Source organism: Primulina tabacum, chromosome 9 (assembly GCF_025594145.1).
Source record: "Primulina tabacum isolate GXHZ01 chromosome 9, ASM2559414v2, whole genome shotgun sequence".
Classification (NCBI taxonomy): Eukaryota; Viridiplantae; Streptophyta; class Magnoliopsida; order Lamiales; family Gesneriaceae; genus Primulina; species Primulina tabacum.
In genome coordinates this window covers 35,126,343-35,140,631 of record NC_134558.1, presented here as the reverse complement: position 1 = coordinate 35,140,631, position 14,289 = coordinate 35,126,343, and the positions used below count along the sequence as shown (strand labels likewise).

At 38.0% G+C, this 14,289-nt stretch overlaps 3 protein-coding genes and 1 long non-coding RNA gene across 7 annotated transcripts; 3 read left to right on the top strand and 1 right to left on the bottom strand.

Annotated features, from left to right (window-relative positions):
- The first annotated feature begins 383 nt into the window (after positions 1-383).
- LOC142555530 (potassium channel AKT1-like) lies at positions 384-5,355 on the top strand. The gene is made up of 12 exons (XM_075666442.1): positions 384-888; positions 1,426-1,791; positions 1,890-1,947; positions 2,027-2,344; positions 2,424-2,669; positions 2,761-2,859; positions 2,961-2,993; positions 3,086-3,271; positions 3,706-3,900; positions 3,978-4,053; positions 4,133-4,738; positions 4,951-5,355. Exons 1-12 carry the CDS (start codon positions 683-685, stop codon positions 5,223-5,225), a joined length of 2,664 nt encoding a protein of 887 aa, XP_075522557.1. The 5' UTR covers positions 384-682; the 3' UTR covers positions 5,226-5,355.
- On the bottom strand, positions 5,052-8,447 carry LOC142555531 (uncharacterized). Its single transcript, XR_012822427.1, has 2 exons — positions 7,387-8,447; positions 5,052-5,429 (listed from the first exon to the last, which is right to left on the bottom strand). It is a non-coding gene; the product is annotated as an uncharacterized LOC142555531 (long non-coding RNA).
- A 296-nt stretch (positions 8,448-8,743) lies between these two features.
- LOC142555529 (putative histone H2A variant 3) lies at positions 8,744-10,483 on the top strand. 3 transcript variants are annotated; one of them, XM_075666440.1, is made up of 3 exons: positions 8,744-8,887; positions 8,974-9,088; positions 9,980-10,483. In XM_075666440.1, exons 2-3 carry the CDS (start codon positions 8,978-8,980, stop codon positions 10,274-10,276), a joined length of 408 nt encoding a protein of 135 aa, XP_075522555.1. In that variant the 5' UTR covers positions 8,744-8,887; positions 8,974-8,977; the 3' UTR covers positions 10,277-10,483. The 3 variants fall into 3 exon arrangements, with proteins under 3 accessions (XP_075522555.1, XP_075522554.1, XP_075522556.1); XM_075666439.1 differs by having other exon boundaries at positions 8,748-8,887; positions 8,953-9,088; XM_075666441.1 differs by having other exon boundaries at positions 8,765-8,887; positions 8,977-9,088.
- Positions 10,484-11,538: 1,055 nt separating this feature from the next.
- LOC142555527 (uncharacterized) lies at positions 11,539-14,196 on the top strand. Of its 2 annotated transcripts, none has more exons than XM_075666438.1 (7): positions 11,539-12,694; positions 13,014-13,056; positions 13,145-13,236; positions 13,341-13,401; positions 13,582-13,677; positions 13,762-13,839; positions 14,143-14,196. In XM_075666438.1, the coding sequence occupies exons 1-7, from the start codon at positions 12,576-12,578 to the stop codon at positions 14,161-14,163; spliced, it is 510 nt and encodes a 169-aa protein (XP_075522553.1). In that variant the 5' UTR covers positions 11,539-12,575; the 3' UTR covers positions 14,164-14,196. The 2 variants fall into 2 exon arrangements, with proteins under 2 accessions (XP_075522553.1, XP_075522552.1); XM_075666437.1 differs by having other exon boundaries at positions 11,542-12,694; positions 13,995-14,196.
- Positions 14,197-14,289: the final 93 nt, after the last annotated feature.

Below are 14,289 nucleotides of genomic sequence, written 5' to 3'. Positions count from 1 at the left end.
CGTTATTGAACTAGTTTAGAATTGGTTTTGTACAGCTATATTGGATAACATGCATATACAATATAAATAAAAAAATAAATAAATAAATATATATATATATATATATATAATTAATAAATAAACTAAAAATTGAGAGGAGATTTAAATCTAATTTCCTATTTCTTTATATACATAATAGTTTCATAAAATATTGATTCCAATTCGGTCTCAATTCGTTTCAATTTGATTTAACCAATTTTAATTTATTTTAGTTTTGGATTTAGTTACACTAAGTTCCACTCCGGAACCGATAATTCGGTAGCGTCGTTCAAGTTTGTTTCCTTCTGTTTTTTTTTTTTAAATAAAAAACCAAGATTAGACTTTACTTAGTAAACTAGCGTTTAAAGATCCTCCGAAGAAGCTCATCATAAGGAATTCCGCCATCTGGACGTACGGGACTACCGAAAGGAAACTCGTGATTTGCCGCAAAAGAAGCACAAGAAAAAGTACCCGATGAGGCTGTCTCACTGGAAAACACATCGTCCAACTGTACAAAAATCAGAGAAAGAGAGACAGACTCAATAGCGAAGAGTCCACAACAACAAAAAACAGCCACGGAAATGGAACAGAAACCATTATATCATTGATAAGACAAAGAAACATAAGAAGGTGGCCAAGAAGCGGATTCGTTCGTGTGGGCAGAATGAAGCACATGTTTGGCAAAAAGCCAATATTAAATGGCTCCATGTGTGGAACGAGAGAGATAGATGATGAAATCGAATTAGTCTCGAAAGATGAGAAATATTCTGATGCCATTTCGAGGGGCATTCTTCCTTCTCTCGGCGCTCACAGCAATCGCAAGGTCAAGCTTCGTCGCTTCATTGTCTCCCCTTTCGATCCTCGTTACAGGTACGCGGTACGCCGACTCGATATGTTTTGGAGATCGGCACGCATGTGTGTTATTTTGCATGCAGTTTTTTTTAAAAAAATTTTAAAGTTTTGGGAAATAGCAAATAATTTTTAGTGGTTCGTGTCATCTTCTGTGTTTGATTTTGCATGCATATTTGGTCGTGGACCAAGATTTTTTAAATGGATTCTTTATTTTTTATAATAATTATGTGATCACGTTCTTGGTTCAGTTTTCTGTATCATAAAGATGATGATTTGATTGCAGTTTCTGGGAAAATCTTGAATGGTGACTTGCTAATTAAATTCAGCTTAATGGTTAATTTTTGTTTGTATGCACGTGTGTGTTTGTTATCAATAATCAAGATTTAATGCAGCTTGATTTTTACAGTCTTAAGTTTGTAAAAAATCTTTGGCCCTATAGGTGCAGACCCTGAATTGGTTAAGGTCAGGCTAGTGAACCAAGTTTTCTAAAAAATATTACTCATAAGACATAATATTGGACATGATGATATTGTTTAATCTGTTCGATCTTTTCAGAGCTTGGGACTCCTATCTAGTGCTATTGGTCTTCTACACAGCATGGGTGTCCCCGTTTGAATTTGGTTTCATTAGAAGACCTAGAGGGCTTCTCGCCATTACAGACAACATCGTAAACTCATTTTTCTTCATCGACATTGTCCTTACATTCTTTGTCGCTTACCTCGACAAAGAAACATTTCTTTTAATCGACGACCAAAAGCTAATTGCCTTGAGATACTCAAGAACCTGGCTGGTGTTTGATTTGATCTCCACTATACCTTCTGAACTTGCTCGGAAAATTTTACCCTCTACGACGGAAACATATGGATACTTTAGTATGCTTCGCCTCTGGCGTCTCAGACGAGTCAGTGCAATGTTCAAGAGGTACTATATTTACATGTTGCAAAGTTCATTTGGTTAAAATGAAAGTTAATATATGATATAGGCAAATTTGTTGATATGATCTAATTTTGTCTCTGCAGATTGGAGAAAGACAAAAACTACAACTATTTCATGATTCGAATCTTGAAGCTTACTTGGGTAAGAATCTTAAAAGGCAGGTGGTTGCTTCACTTATCGAATATAAACTTAATTGATCGAGTGTATGTGCTTTGTGTAGGTCACTATTTTTGCGGTTCATTTCGCCGGTTGCATCTTCTATTTTATTGCTGATAGGTACCATGATCCACAGAAGACTTGGATTGCACTTTTCATGGAAAATTTTCACGAATCCCCGATATGGGATCGCTATGTTATGTCTATATACTGGTCTATAGTTACCGTCACAACTACAGGCTATGGCGATTTTCATCCCGTGAACAAGGATGAAATGATATTCGACATTTTCTTTATGCTATTCAATCTCGGGTTGACTGCCTATATCATTGGAAACATGACCAATTTGATCGTTCAATCAACCTTCAGAACCAGAAAATTCGTAAGTTCACTCTTGTGTCGATTTAAAATCTTTTATCCAACTACTTCCACCGAATGGTGTAGTCCAACTTCTTTTGCAGAGAGAAACTATAAATGCAGCCTCAGGATTTGCGAAAAGGAACCAACTGCCTCCTCGACTGCAAGATCAGATGCTTGCACACTTGAGCCTCAGGTTCAGAACTGATTCAGAAGGGCTGCAGCAGCAAGAGACTATGGATGCTCTCCCGAAAGCTCTTCGTTCGAGTATATCACATTTTCTGTTTTACAGTCTTGTCGATAAAGTGTACTTGTTCCATGGGGTATCTAGCGACCTGCTCTTTCAACTGGTACAGATTGGTGTTCTTGTTATCCATTCGATTATAAATAGCCTCGTATAAAATAGATCTTCTTGATGGTCTTAACTCTGAAATATTGTAGGTCACGGAGATGAAGGCCGAATATTATCCGCCTAGGGAAGATATAATTTTGCAAAATGAAGCTCCTACTGATCTATATATTCTGGTTAGCGGTGCAGTGGTAAGACCAAATCGAGCTCTCTCGGTGTGAGCATATATCAATCAGGCAATTATATTCGCATTTTTCAGCAACAATCTAATACTGTGTTTACGGTGATATAGGATCTTATCACGCATACAAATAGAACAGAACAGGTAAACTAATACCATTTCCTTACATCAGATTTCTATAAGGTGGTATAAACATAAAATTGATCAGAACAAATGCTTTTCTATGACTCGTTAAGGAAGTTGGGGAGTTGAAGACTGGAGATGTATGCGGTGAAATTGGTGTTCTTAGCTGTAGGCCACAACTTTTTACGGTTCGTACGAAACGATTGAGCCAGCTTCTGCGGTTGAGTCGTAACGCACTTTTGAACATTCTTCAAGCTAATGTTGCAGATGGGACAATAATCATGAACAATGTACTTCAGGTACTTTGAAAAAAAAAAATTGCATTTCGCTACTTAAAGTTATTTCTTGGTCGCCCTTTGTTCCATATTGTCATTATTAGATGAGTAAGTCCCGGAACAATTTTTCGTCGACTACATGTATAAAACATATCGTATTAAATTTCTCCAATATAAAAATCAAAATTTTATACATTTTCGAAATTTCATAAATCAACAATACCATGAGATATGTTGAAACTGATATGGGTTACTTGGTTAAGTGGTGTGCTTACACCACCACACAAAAATTATAGCCACTAACAATGATGCGTTGAAATCTTTTAAGTCGTGTATAGGCAAAATGTCATATTTCGATCTTTAATTTGTCTTCGAGAACAACGGTTGGAAGTATAGCTATCAACCATAATGGATCTCTTCTTAATGGCTTTGAAATAATTCATCGAATTTCTTTGCAGAATCTGAAAGAAAGGCAAGACCCTCTGATGCAGTCGATTTTGATAGACACTGAGCACATGCTTGCTCATGGGAGAATGGACATGCCACTCAGCTTATGCTTTGCAGCCGCCAGAGGAGATGATTTATTATTGCAACATTTGCTGAGACGAGGCATGGATCCCAATGAATTAGACAACAACGGTCTCAGTGCTTTGGTACGAGATATCTTCGTTACGCATTGTTTTATGTTTTAAGTGTCGTAATTGATAGCATCTTCGTGTTCAACTTTCAGCATATTGCCGCATCGAAAGGAAGTCTAGAATGCGTGCTTCTGCTTTTAGATTACGGAGCGGACCCTAACAGAAGAGGTACCAATGTGAGAGGCTACATGATTTTACATGAAAAATATTCAATATTATAACTAAAGAGAAGAATTATCTTGTGTAGATTCCGAAGGAAATGTCCCATTATGGGATGCAATCTTGGGGAAGCACGAGTCTGTGATAAAACTTCTGGTAGACAATGGGGCAACGTTAAATTCTGGCGACGTTGCTCATTTTGCATGCTACGCTGTCGAGCAAAACAACATACAGCTACTAAATGAAATAATAAAGTTTGGAGGAGATGTCACATTGCTTAATAGCTTGGGAACCACAGCTCTTCATACAGCTATATCTGAAGAAAATGTCGAAGTCGTGAAGTTTTTGATGGAAAAGGGAGTCGACATAGACAAACCAGACGTCCATGGATGGACTCCTCGAGCCTTGGCCGATTACCAAGGTCATGAAGAGATCAAAGCCTTTCTTCAAACCAGGAAAGAGCCTGAAAACCAAAACACACAACAGAAAAATGGGAGTTTCCCATCTCAGTCCAGGGACGTGCCTTACCTTAAAAAGCACTCAAGCGAACCTAGCATGCCTCCTTTGAGTCCAGAAGAGAGAACTTCATATTCCAGATACGTGAGATTTTCTAACAGCTTTGCGAGGCGCAGGGCGACCACTTTCCAGAATTCGCTTGCAGGGATCATCACAGCTGGCTCTAGACAAAATGCAGGTGAATTTTTACTAAAGTCGATTTGCTGTAAACTCCTTATTAGAAGTTATTTGTGATAATACTAACCATGCAACTCAAATATTTTTAAATCATATAACATCCCAAACAACTTTATAACATAGTGGCGGCCACATAAGACAGATAATGTGGCAATTTGTGATGAAAAAACGAATCATTTATGTTGTTCACATGTTTTCTTGTATCATGAACAGGAGCAAATTTGATGTTTCAACCTCGTGTCAATGTTGCTCCACCTCAGCACGAGGCAAGAGTCGTTGTTAGCTATCCACAAAGGGGTGATGCAGCTGGAATGCTGATACTTTTGCCTAAATCTGTGGATGAGCTACTCGATTTTGGGTACCAGAAGTTCGGTATTCGTCCCAACAAAATCACGACGAAAGACGGAGCATTGGTCGAGGACTTGGCTGTAATCCGAGATGGCGATCATCTGGTTTTGGCTAGCTCTGACATTGTTGTGAAGTTCTAAGGTGAATGCAACCAGGGCGGAGCCATGATCATCAGTGTGAACAACAATATACTATAATTAATAAAGCAAAAAAAAAAAAAAATCGGTTAATCAACACCCATAAATAATGTTTCTTAAGGTTCAAAAACAAGCTACACAAGATCAAAAGCAACTGTTAGTTGATGGAAAACGTCAAAAAAATGAAGCAAAACAAAACGTACAAATCTGCAAACAAAACAAAATCTGATTATAAATACAAACTCTATGGTCGAAAATATACATGAAATCATTCTCGATCGCAAAAAAGAAACAAAATTTAAAACAATTGAATAATCGATGAACATTGAATGAAAAACGAACCTCAAATCTGATGAAATCATGGATTTTGTAAGAAATATGGAAGAGGAAATAATAGATAATATGAATTAGAATTACTATTAATCAAAGCATATGAATTATGTGACTCATGAGAAAAAAACTATACAAAATGTTACATACTATCTATATGTGTATTAATATCAAGTAACAATTTAAAATATGAATCTTAAAGAATTTGGGTCTATAAATTATCAAGGAAAAAAAATTTGTTGTTTTTTGAGTTTAGTGTGGGGAATTATTAGTCATGCAATGTTAGAAGATAAAAATTTTAAAAAAAACTATCTAAAAATTATAATATTATATATGTATATACTTATGGGCCTCAACGGGCCGCCCATAAATGCAATTACGATTATATTCGGATGTACATCTTGTGTATTATATAGATCCCAACGAAGAATCTTGAAACTAGATTTAAAGTTGGTTCGCAAAATTTTGATAGATTTTTGTACGTGAATTTTTTTACATGCTACTCGTATATCAAAATCCAGGCACACTCATGGTTATATTTCACACTTTTCTGTCAGATTCAACGGTCCCAATGCATTTGAAATCGTGAGATCCATGTTTTAACATGTAAAACCCCGACCTTGAACGCACTATCTCCATTGGTCTGAGTCGCATCAATCCTCTTCGACACATAAAAACATTGTATTCTCTGGGCTACATACTTAAAATGAGTAAAGTCTAAAACATCTAGTGTTTTTCTTTATATACTATGATCGAATTTTAACATTTACATTCCCGTGCATTATGAGATTTTTCATTGAAATACGTGCTTTATTTAACTTTGGGGTGCACATGCTCGACGCTGCTCAAAATAGTAACATGGCACGTTCCTCTATGTTCACCAGATGATGTTGAAACCAATATATTGGCCATGTTCCTACATCATTGCCACTACCCGAGTATCTCGAGACGATCACTGACTTTGGGACCTTAAGAATATCCTAGCACAAGTAAAATTAAGGAGTTCATTTTTATTCTCATAAATAATCTTAATATTCACTTTAAAGAATTTTTTTTTCATTTGCGGGATAATTGATTTACTTGAACGTCAGAGTGGCCACACCAGAAATCATTTTGATGCCCCACTAACCCCACTAACGTTTCTTGTTTACAAGTGTGCGGACCATCCAACTCCAATTCATCATACCCCGTCACAAGCATTCACAGGGAAGAACCCACCCACCTCACATAGTTTTTTCAGGTCACATCATTGGCGCCGCATCTGGGAAGTCAGATGTGTAGACGTAGATATGATTTATACTCGAAAATCATCTTAAGGGAATCCCTCTATAAGAGATACCACAGACTCAAGGGTCCCATTGAGTAATCTGCCAACTACAGGTCCCCACAACAAACCATCATTGTTGCTCTTGAAATGTTGGACTAGTGGAATGCGGAAGTTGTTCAGGAGGCCGTGACAGGGAAATTACCCAAAGAAAAGCTACGAGCGGGAGAATGAGGAATATGAAGACGAATCACATCCTTAAGAAAAGTCCAAAAAGAAGGGTGTTCTTAGGTGGGCTCAAAGGACCATGGATGCAGAATTAGAAGAATTGAGAAAGAAGGTGAAGAAATTAGAGAGAGAATCCTGCTCTTCCAAGACTTACCGAACCAAGTTAAGGGGATGTTCTTTCTGTGCCCAGATAGTACATGAGCCCTTGCCCATTCACTACAAGTCAGCCAAGATAAGAGATTATGATGGAAATACGGGTCCCGATAAGCATTTGACCTAGTTTGAAAATATGTTCATGTTGCATTGTTACGAAGACAAGATCAAGTTTAAAGCTTTTCTTACCACACTGGTGGATTCAACCCAACGCTAGTTTGAGAAGCTTGAACCTCATAGCATCCATTCTTTTGAAGATTTCGAGATCAGATTCTTGCATCACTTCAGTAACAGGAAGAAGTATAAGAAGAATGACTTCAGTCTATTTGAGGTAAAGTAGATCGAGGACATAGGGGAAACCCTATGGGGCATTTCTCCAAGTATACGCCATTCAAGGTCTCGGGAGATCGAACCATACACACGTGCGATGAGGACAGGATGCCTCGAAGCCCTCACGACCCCAACATGAATAACAGAAGAAAAAGAAATTTTGTGCATACCACCAAGAATGCGCATGATACTAGAGAGCTCATTCCAGACCGATCTCGACCGAGGTCGGTCTTTTAATGAAAAAGGACTGGGGACTACCGTGGGTACCCCATAGCCCAAGCCCCGTCTTTCCCTCCTGCGCCCATGGTTTCCAGTCAAGACAAGGAGTTCGGGATGACTCCTCCCAAGGAGACATAGTTCGAGAAGAGAAGGATCGGTGAGAGTCACCTACCTTGGGCGTGATTAATATGATCTTGGGGGATAAACCAATGGGGATTCTAACTGGGCTCGAAAGGCTTGGAGTCGGAGAGAAAGTTTGGAGTGGATGGTTCTGCTCGGAGAAGGACCGGTGATTAGCTTTGACCTCGAGATTGATCAGTTGGTGTATTCCACCTTGAGGTATGAGCTCCTTTGTTTTATGAATGCTTATCAGGGATATCGTCAAATTCCATTGCTAAGTCTTGTTTCATCTCTAATCTTGATGATACATTCTCGACTATACGGGAGTATGGGGTGAAACTGAACCCGGGGAAGTGTACCTTCGGGATCAAGAGTATGAAGAAAATATAGAAGTTACAAAGGAGATGATTTCCACAAAATCTATCTGGGAGGTGCACAAAAATTTATGTCAAAATAAGTTATATTAGAAATTATAATGAAAACTATTTTATATACAATGAAGGTTATACACATGCACAAAAATTTTCGTGAGACGGTGTCTTGAGTCAATTTTGTGAGATATATATTTTATTTGAGTCACTCATGAAAAAATATCTCTTTATGCCAAAAAATTACTTGTTATTGTAAATATGAGCATGATTGACCCGTATCATGAATAAAAATCCGTGCGACCATCTCACAAAAGACGTATTTCATTATATGTTAATTTTGAGATTATAAAATTATCTAATATACGCCGATAAAAAGATCTTCTCATTCAGATACTTTTTTAATTTTAAAAGTAACGTGTAATCATATATACGTATGAGTTTCAACGTAGATAAGTTTTTTTCTCTGTTTTAACTAAAACTTTTTGTACTGATATCGAAAGTAGTCGACAAAATAAAACCGAATTTCCAAACTTATCCGAACCAAAATCCTAAATTAAATCAGTTAGACCCGTAATCGCACGGACAAATATCAAGCTAGGACTACATCCAAAGCACGGATCCAAACAGCTCGTTAGCTGTTCGTGGAAAGAGTAAGTAGCACTCGATTCCCTTGTCATATGCTTCTTCTTCAATGGAATTCAATTTTGTTTGTTAGGTATTGAAACTTGTAGATCAGAAGAATGTCAGGTAAAGGAGCGAAGGGATTGTTGACGGGGAAGACCCCAGCTTCCAAAGACAAGGACAAGGACAAAAAGAGGCCAATTTCTCGCTCTTCTCGCGCTGGACTTCAGGTTTCTTTAGTATTTTTCTCTGTTTGGAGGAATGATTTCCGATCTTACCTTTTGCTCTGAGTATTGATTTTTTTTTTTCATTTTCTTTTGGGTTTTTGATTTTATGCATTTTTCGTTGTGATTCCTTATTTGTTGGGGGATTCTAGAGGCTTTTCTTTGGGTAGTTTGTCGTTTCTTTCTGTACAATCTGCTTGGTCAACCGTTTTTTCGGTTATTTATGTTGTTCTTGCGTAGAGGATTCTCTGTGCAGATTGTAGTTTGTGTATCTAATAGAAATTGGAAGTGAAGTAAACATTTTTTTGAATTAGGTGTACCGTAGTGTATCATAAAAAATCAATTCTTCGTTTCTCAACTCGTGTTAAGGATTGTGATTAAAGTTCATGTTTTTTTATTGGGTTTAATAATAGATGGTTTCAAAATGATTTTGCTAGAGCACGAACTTCTCTAATTTATTCATGTTATCCAAACATTGTATGGAAAAAATTTACTGCACGCGGCATGTTTTGATGGAGTGTACTAAATATGTGAGGTGTTGCATACATATTCTCGATCTTAAAAGTGTATTTTTTAAAGACGGTAGACAATCAGACAAGACTGCTGTACATGTCATTAAGTTGAGGCCTGTGGAGAACCAGCAGCGTTGAGTAATTTTTCTTTAGAAATAATGAATTACTCGAGAACGTTGTGGTTGTCCTTTGAAACCACATGGTTTAATAATCACTGCATTTTTTTAATAGTAAAGAGGCTAAAATAAAGATAAAGATTTCATTTTTTCCCCCTATGTAATTTTTCGGTTACATTTGTTGTAGAATCGAAAATAGATTTTCTTGGTTTGATCGATTCATGATGTAAACTTAGTAGATTCTCTTTTACTCCATTTCAATCATGTAGTTCCCTGTTGGACGGATTCACCGACTCCTGAAGGAGCGAGCTACTGCTCACGGACGTGTGGGCGCTACAGCAGCTGTGTATTCCGCAGCGATTTTAGAGTATCTAACCGCTGAGGTGTTGGAGTTAGCTGGCAATGCAAGCAAGGACTTGAAAGTGAAGCGTATTACACCCAGGCATTTGCAGCTGGCTATACGTGGTGATGAGGAACTTGATACTCTTATCAAAGGAACAATAGCTGGTGGTGGTGTGATTCCACATATACACAAGTCACTCATCAACAAGTCCTCCAAGGAGTAGGATTCTATTGTTTTCTTGTTCTTGAGTAAGCTAGAGTGGCTAACAAATGCTGTGGATTTGAGGACTTGGCTTAGAATGTCTACACATCTGTTTAATTTGTTGCATGTTGAACTGGGATTCAGAAATTTGTTTCTGTCCTAGAGCTTCAGGGAAGCACACTCATGCAACATGGAACATATCATTTGTCTAATAGATGTGTTGTGTTTATGACTTTGTTGCCAGTATCTACGTGTTCGTTGGATTGGAGGATGAGTACAATGTAACATGATTTGTATCGTTCAAAATGTGGCTTCGTTTGATTCATCCTTGTACTATCAATCCAAGAAATACAGGCAACACTAGTATAGTTAAATCGATTCCCAATCTTTAGGAAGATACATATGAAATAACTTAATCGGTTTCCCTATCTTTAAACAATCAGTACCCACCAGAGTTCATCCACAGGCCGTGAACAAAGAAAGAGAAAAAAATTGAAATTTACAACCAAAAGAAAAAAAAAACCCTGTATATTACAGTGGAGATTTTGGAACCTCCACAGGAAACTGGTGAGTCTCATAAATCCATGGTTCTCCATTCCTGATCCTTCCTTCGGCTTCTGCACAAGTTAATTCTTGCCACAGAGAGCTCCTAGAGATGTTACCAAACCGGTACAGAGCTATCCTTGACTGCATCTTGTGACACTCCAACAACTGAAAGCTCTTCTCCAGTTCATCCAGCACCACCTTCCGCCAGCAAGGATTCAGAAATGCTCGAAAGCCAGTTCAAATTCAGGGATATATGGCTTCATCTTCATCTTCAACTTCAACGCGGTTTTCAACGCCAAGTTTGCAAAGAGAGTTCCCATATGTGGAGCATAAAAGAAGCTAGAGTCATTATGTTTGTTTTCAAGGTATCACCAACCACTGCCATCAAATCTCTGAACTGTGCAACTCCAACACTCCCGCTGGGATCCTCCATTTGTGTTACGCAGGAGAAACACTTATTGTCCGAATACTTGGATCTTCAGTACTCTGATTTTTTATTGCCAGCAGAATCCCAACAATCCCCATATGAAATAATCCATTCACGACAACTGCAAATTTCTCATTCGGAGTAATACTCTCCATGCTGATTACTGGAGCACAAGCTTCTGGATGGACCTTGAAGTTCTTTAGCAAGATCAAAGGCGATTAAATTGGCACTACACACCATTCCACCAATACTCTAGCTTACAATGTTTTTCTTGAGCTTGTAATGATTTAAGATCACAACGCATAAAGAACACAATCCACAATCAAAACCCCAATGTCCTTGGGCTTAAGAGACTTTCTTCTCAAGAAGCGTTTCAATAGCACCACACAGAATAGTTTTTACTTCTTTTCTTCTGAGGTCATGCATGGATTTGGTGGAATTCGTAGCACATTCTCAGGAAGTTTAACTCAACTCACCAAGGTCAGACCTCCCAAGAATTTTCCCTCGGAAATCACGGATCACATAGGTAAATTAACTAGTCAAGGTCGACCTCAATGAAAACATGCCTAGGGCAGTTCATCACGTCATTTCACATGGCACACAGGACGAGGATAGAAAGTCGAGCACAAGATCACAGATATGAGAATGTGTTTGAGAAGGTAACATAACATACACGAAAATTTCCAGAGGCAATATAACCACCAAAGGCGCAAAAACAAGATCATTCCATGGGTTATGAGGTAACTGGATCCAAGCTTCACACACTTCAATTTGACAGATGGTTTGGAATCAGGTAACTTTCTTGAAGAAAATGGTGGAATCAGGGTGTGCTTGTGTTCAAGTCACTCGTATTCTCCACAACTTATTTTCGAAGTTCAAGAATATGATTTACTTTGATCTTGGGAACGACTTAAACATCAAACAATCGCAACATTAACGATAGAAAACATACAAATTCCACTCCCTGAATACCAGCTTGAATCTAACAGAGGGCGATTCTCCACTGTTATTTTAAATTTTACATTTTCTTTTGAAATTGTTACACTTTCGAGACAACAATTTTTAAATTTAAAGATTTAGACAAGAAAAAAGAAGTTCAGGAAAAAGTTAGTTTTACGGCTGCACTGTCAAAACCAAATCTTTGTCTAAAAAACTCAGCTTCCAACACTTCTCCTGTAGGAAACTGCAGCTCAAATCATGGAGCACAGGTCAAAATCGTTGTTTAAAGATGCGACTTTAGGAGTAATTGATACTGAAAAAACACGGCCACTAGTTTTCGTCTCCCCACCTTTCCTCTTATCCGAGGATTTCATAACAGCCGATGACCGAAATCCGAGATTAAAATACGATGGAAACGGTGTGCGTTGGCTCATCTCTGGTCTATGCACCCTCACACTCTTCCAAACCTTTAAGCCTACGCTTTCGAGCGTGCGCCGCCGATGTCCCTGACTTTCTTTCTGCCGACTGGTATTGTTCTTTCTTGTTTTTCGTTCACAATATAATAGGAGACGAAGTCTTGATCTGATTGTGAAATTGACGTTTTTTGAGTTGTGCATGCTTGTATTTTGTGTTTATATGTTAACCGGGATAATTTTGAAAATTTTCAATTGCGGATTGGATTTTGATTAGCGGGGTTTCATAGGTAGAACAATCTCTACTGACAAATCATATTTTTAGAATACTTTTTCATTTGGAGGAAGTCAATCGTCTAGTTACTCCAGCTCATCTGCTCCTTGCTTCTTTCTGGTCTACAATTACTAAGAGTCATTTCCATGTTCATTTGCAGGCTCGAGCCTCGTAGGAAAAGACCATTTGGGCCAAGATTGAGTGTAACATTTGAGCTGAAATCTTGGACAAGATATGTTTCATTACCTCTTCTTGTAGGAAGCTAATTGTGTTTCATTTTCCATGTTATAGTTTAGTGCCGAAGAAGCTGTCACATACCAGCTCGATGCTTTGATGTTCAATGACCAACCTCGGGCAGATTATGGCATTGAAATAATGCATAGGTTAATTCGTGAACTCTGATTCGTTGTTTATTTTGTCAAGTTGCACTTGGTTGGTAATCTCAAGTAATTTTTGTTATCGGTACTGTGATGTTAAATGCGGACAGCTTGCTGGATTTGATCCGTTTGAAGATCAACATTTTTGGCCCCTTCTTTGACTTAGGACAGGTGAGTCTGTATTTAGGCTTTGGCAATTTTAGCCCACATGTTATTTTCGTATTTTTAGTTACTTAGTGCTAAAGTCGGTACTGAATGGTACTTGCTTGAAATTAATAATAGATATATGTTATGTTAATTATATCTTCTGTAAAAACTGAAGGCGCTTTATAACTCTGGTTATTGGTGCAGTTTGAAAGATTCAGGCTGATCTTTCATCACTCGAGCTACAGAGTTTTACTTGTTCGCGTGGAAAGAAAGATCTTGAGCAGTTTAAACGTTAATGAGGTTACGTCCCTTCTGTGCACTGATCATAGCTACTCTGCGTATTAGCTTTCTTTATTCTTTGAACAATTAGCATATGCTATACAGAATTGCTGTAAGCAGCGAGTGTGGATACTAGGAGCTCGGCCTGAGGAAGAAGAAGTATTTCAATTTACGATGGTTCAGGTATGATTATGGCTCCTTTTTCATTGACTACATTTCTTCTTCAGATCTCTTTGCTGAGGTAGGAACATGGAGTATTTTTGTTATGTAAGTTGAAAATTGAGTTGGGATACAGATGTTTTAACACTTCAACTGATGGATGGTATTTTCGTTTATAGAGGATGGGTGGTTCTTGGGATGGTTATTGGCTAATTGAATCAGTCCTTCATGGTGGCATACTGAAACCATTTCTCGGAGATGGCAGGCCATTGTGATTGGGTCTACAGAGTTGATCTGTTTGTAAAGATACTGTTTTTCTTTGTACAGGAATATGATGTATTACAATAATTTACAACTTCTACGCGAATGAGGGTCCATGTCCTGAAATGGTGAACGTTATGGTCACTGGCATGTTCTTAAAGGTGCGCACTGCACAATAAATCCACGCTGCGTAAGATTTAGAGACCTTTCATT

What these genes read in the sequence shown, in the direction of transcription:
- LOC142555530 (XM_075666442.1), top strand. Translation starts at nt 683, where the DNA reads ATGAAGCACATGTTTGGCAAAAAGCCAATATTAAATGGCTCCATGTGT. An exon ending in CCTTCAGAACCAGAAAATTC is followed by an intron (nt 2,345 to 2,423) that starts GTAAGTTCACTC and finishes CTTCTTTTGCAG; the next exon opens with AGAGAAACTATAAATGCAGC. An exon ending in TGGCTCTAGACAAAATGCAG is followed by an intron (nt 4,739 to 4,950) that starts GTGAATTTTTAC and finishes TATCATGAACAG; the next exon opens with GAGCAAATTTGATGTTTCAA.
- LOC142555529 (XM_075666440.1), top strand. Translation starts at nt 8,978, where the DNA reads ATGTCAGGTAAAGGAGCGAAGGGATTGTTGACGGGGAAGACCCCAGCT. An exon ending in CTTCTCGCGCTGGACTTCAG is followed by an intron (nt 9,089 to 9,979) that starts GTTTCTTTAGTA and finishes TCAATCATGTAG; the next exon opens with TTCCCTGTTGGACGGATTCA.
- LOC142555527 (XM_075666437.1), top strand. Translation starts at nt 12,576, where the DNA reads ATGGAAACGGTGTGCGTTGGCTCATCTCTGGTCTATGCACCCTCACAC. An exon ending in GCAGTTTAAACGTTAATGAG is followed by an intron (nt 13,678 to 13,761) that starts GTTACGTCCCTT and finishes TATGCTATACAG; the next exon opens with AATTGCTGTAAGCAGCGAGT. An exon ending in TTCAATTTACGATGGTTCAG is followed by an intron (nt 13,840 to 13,994) that starts GTATGATTATGG and finishes TTTCGTTTATAG; the next exon opens with AGGATGGGTGGTTCTTGGGA.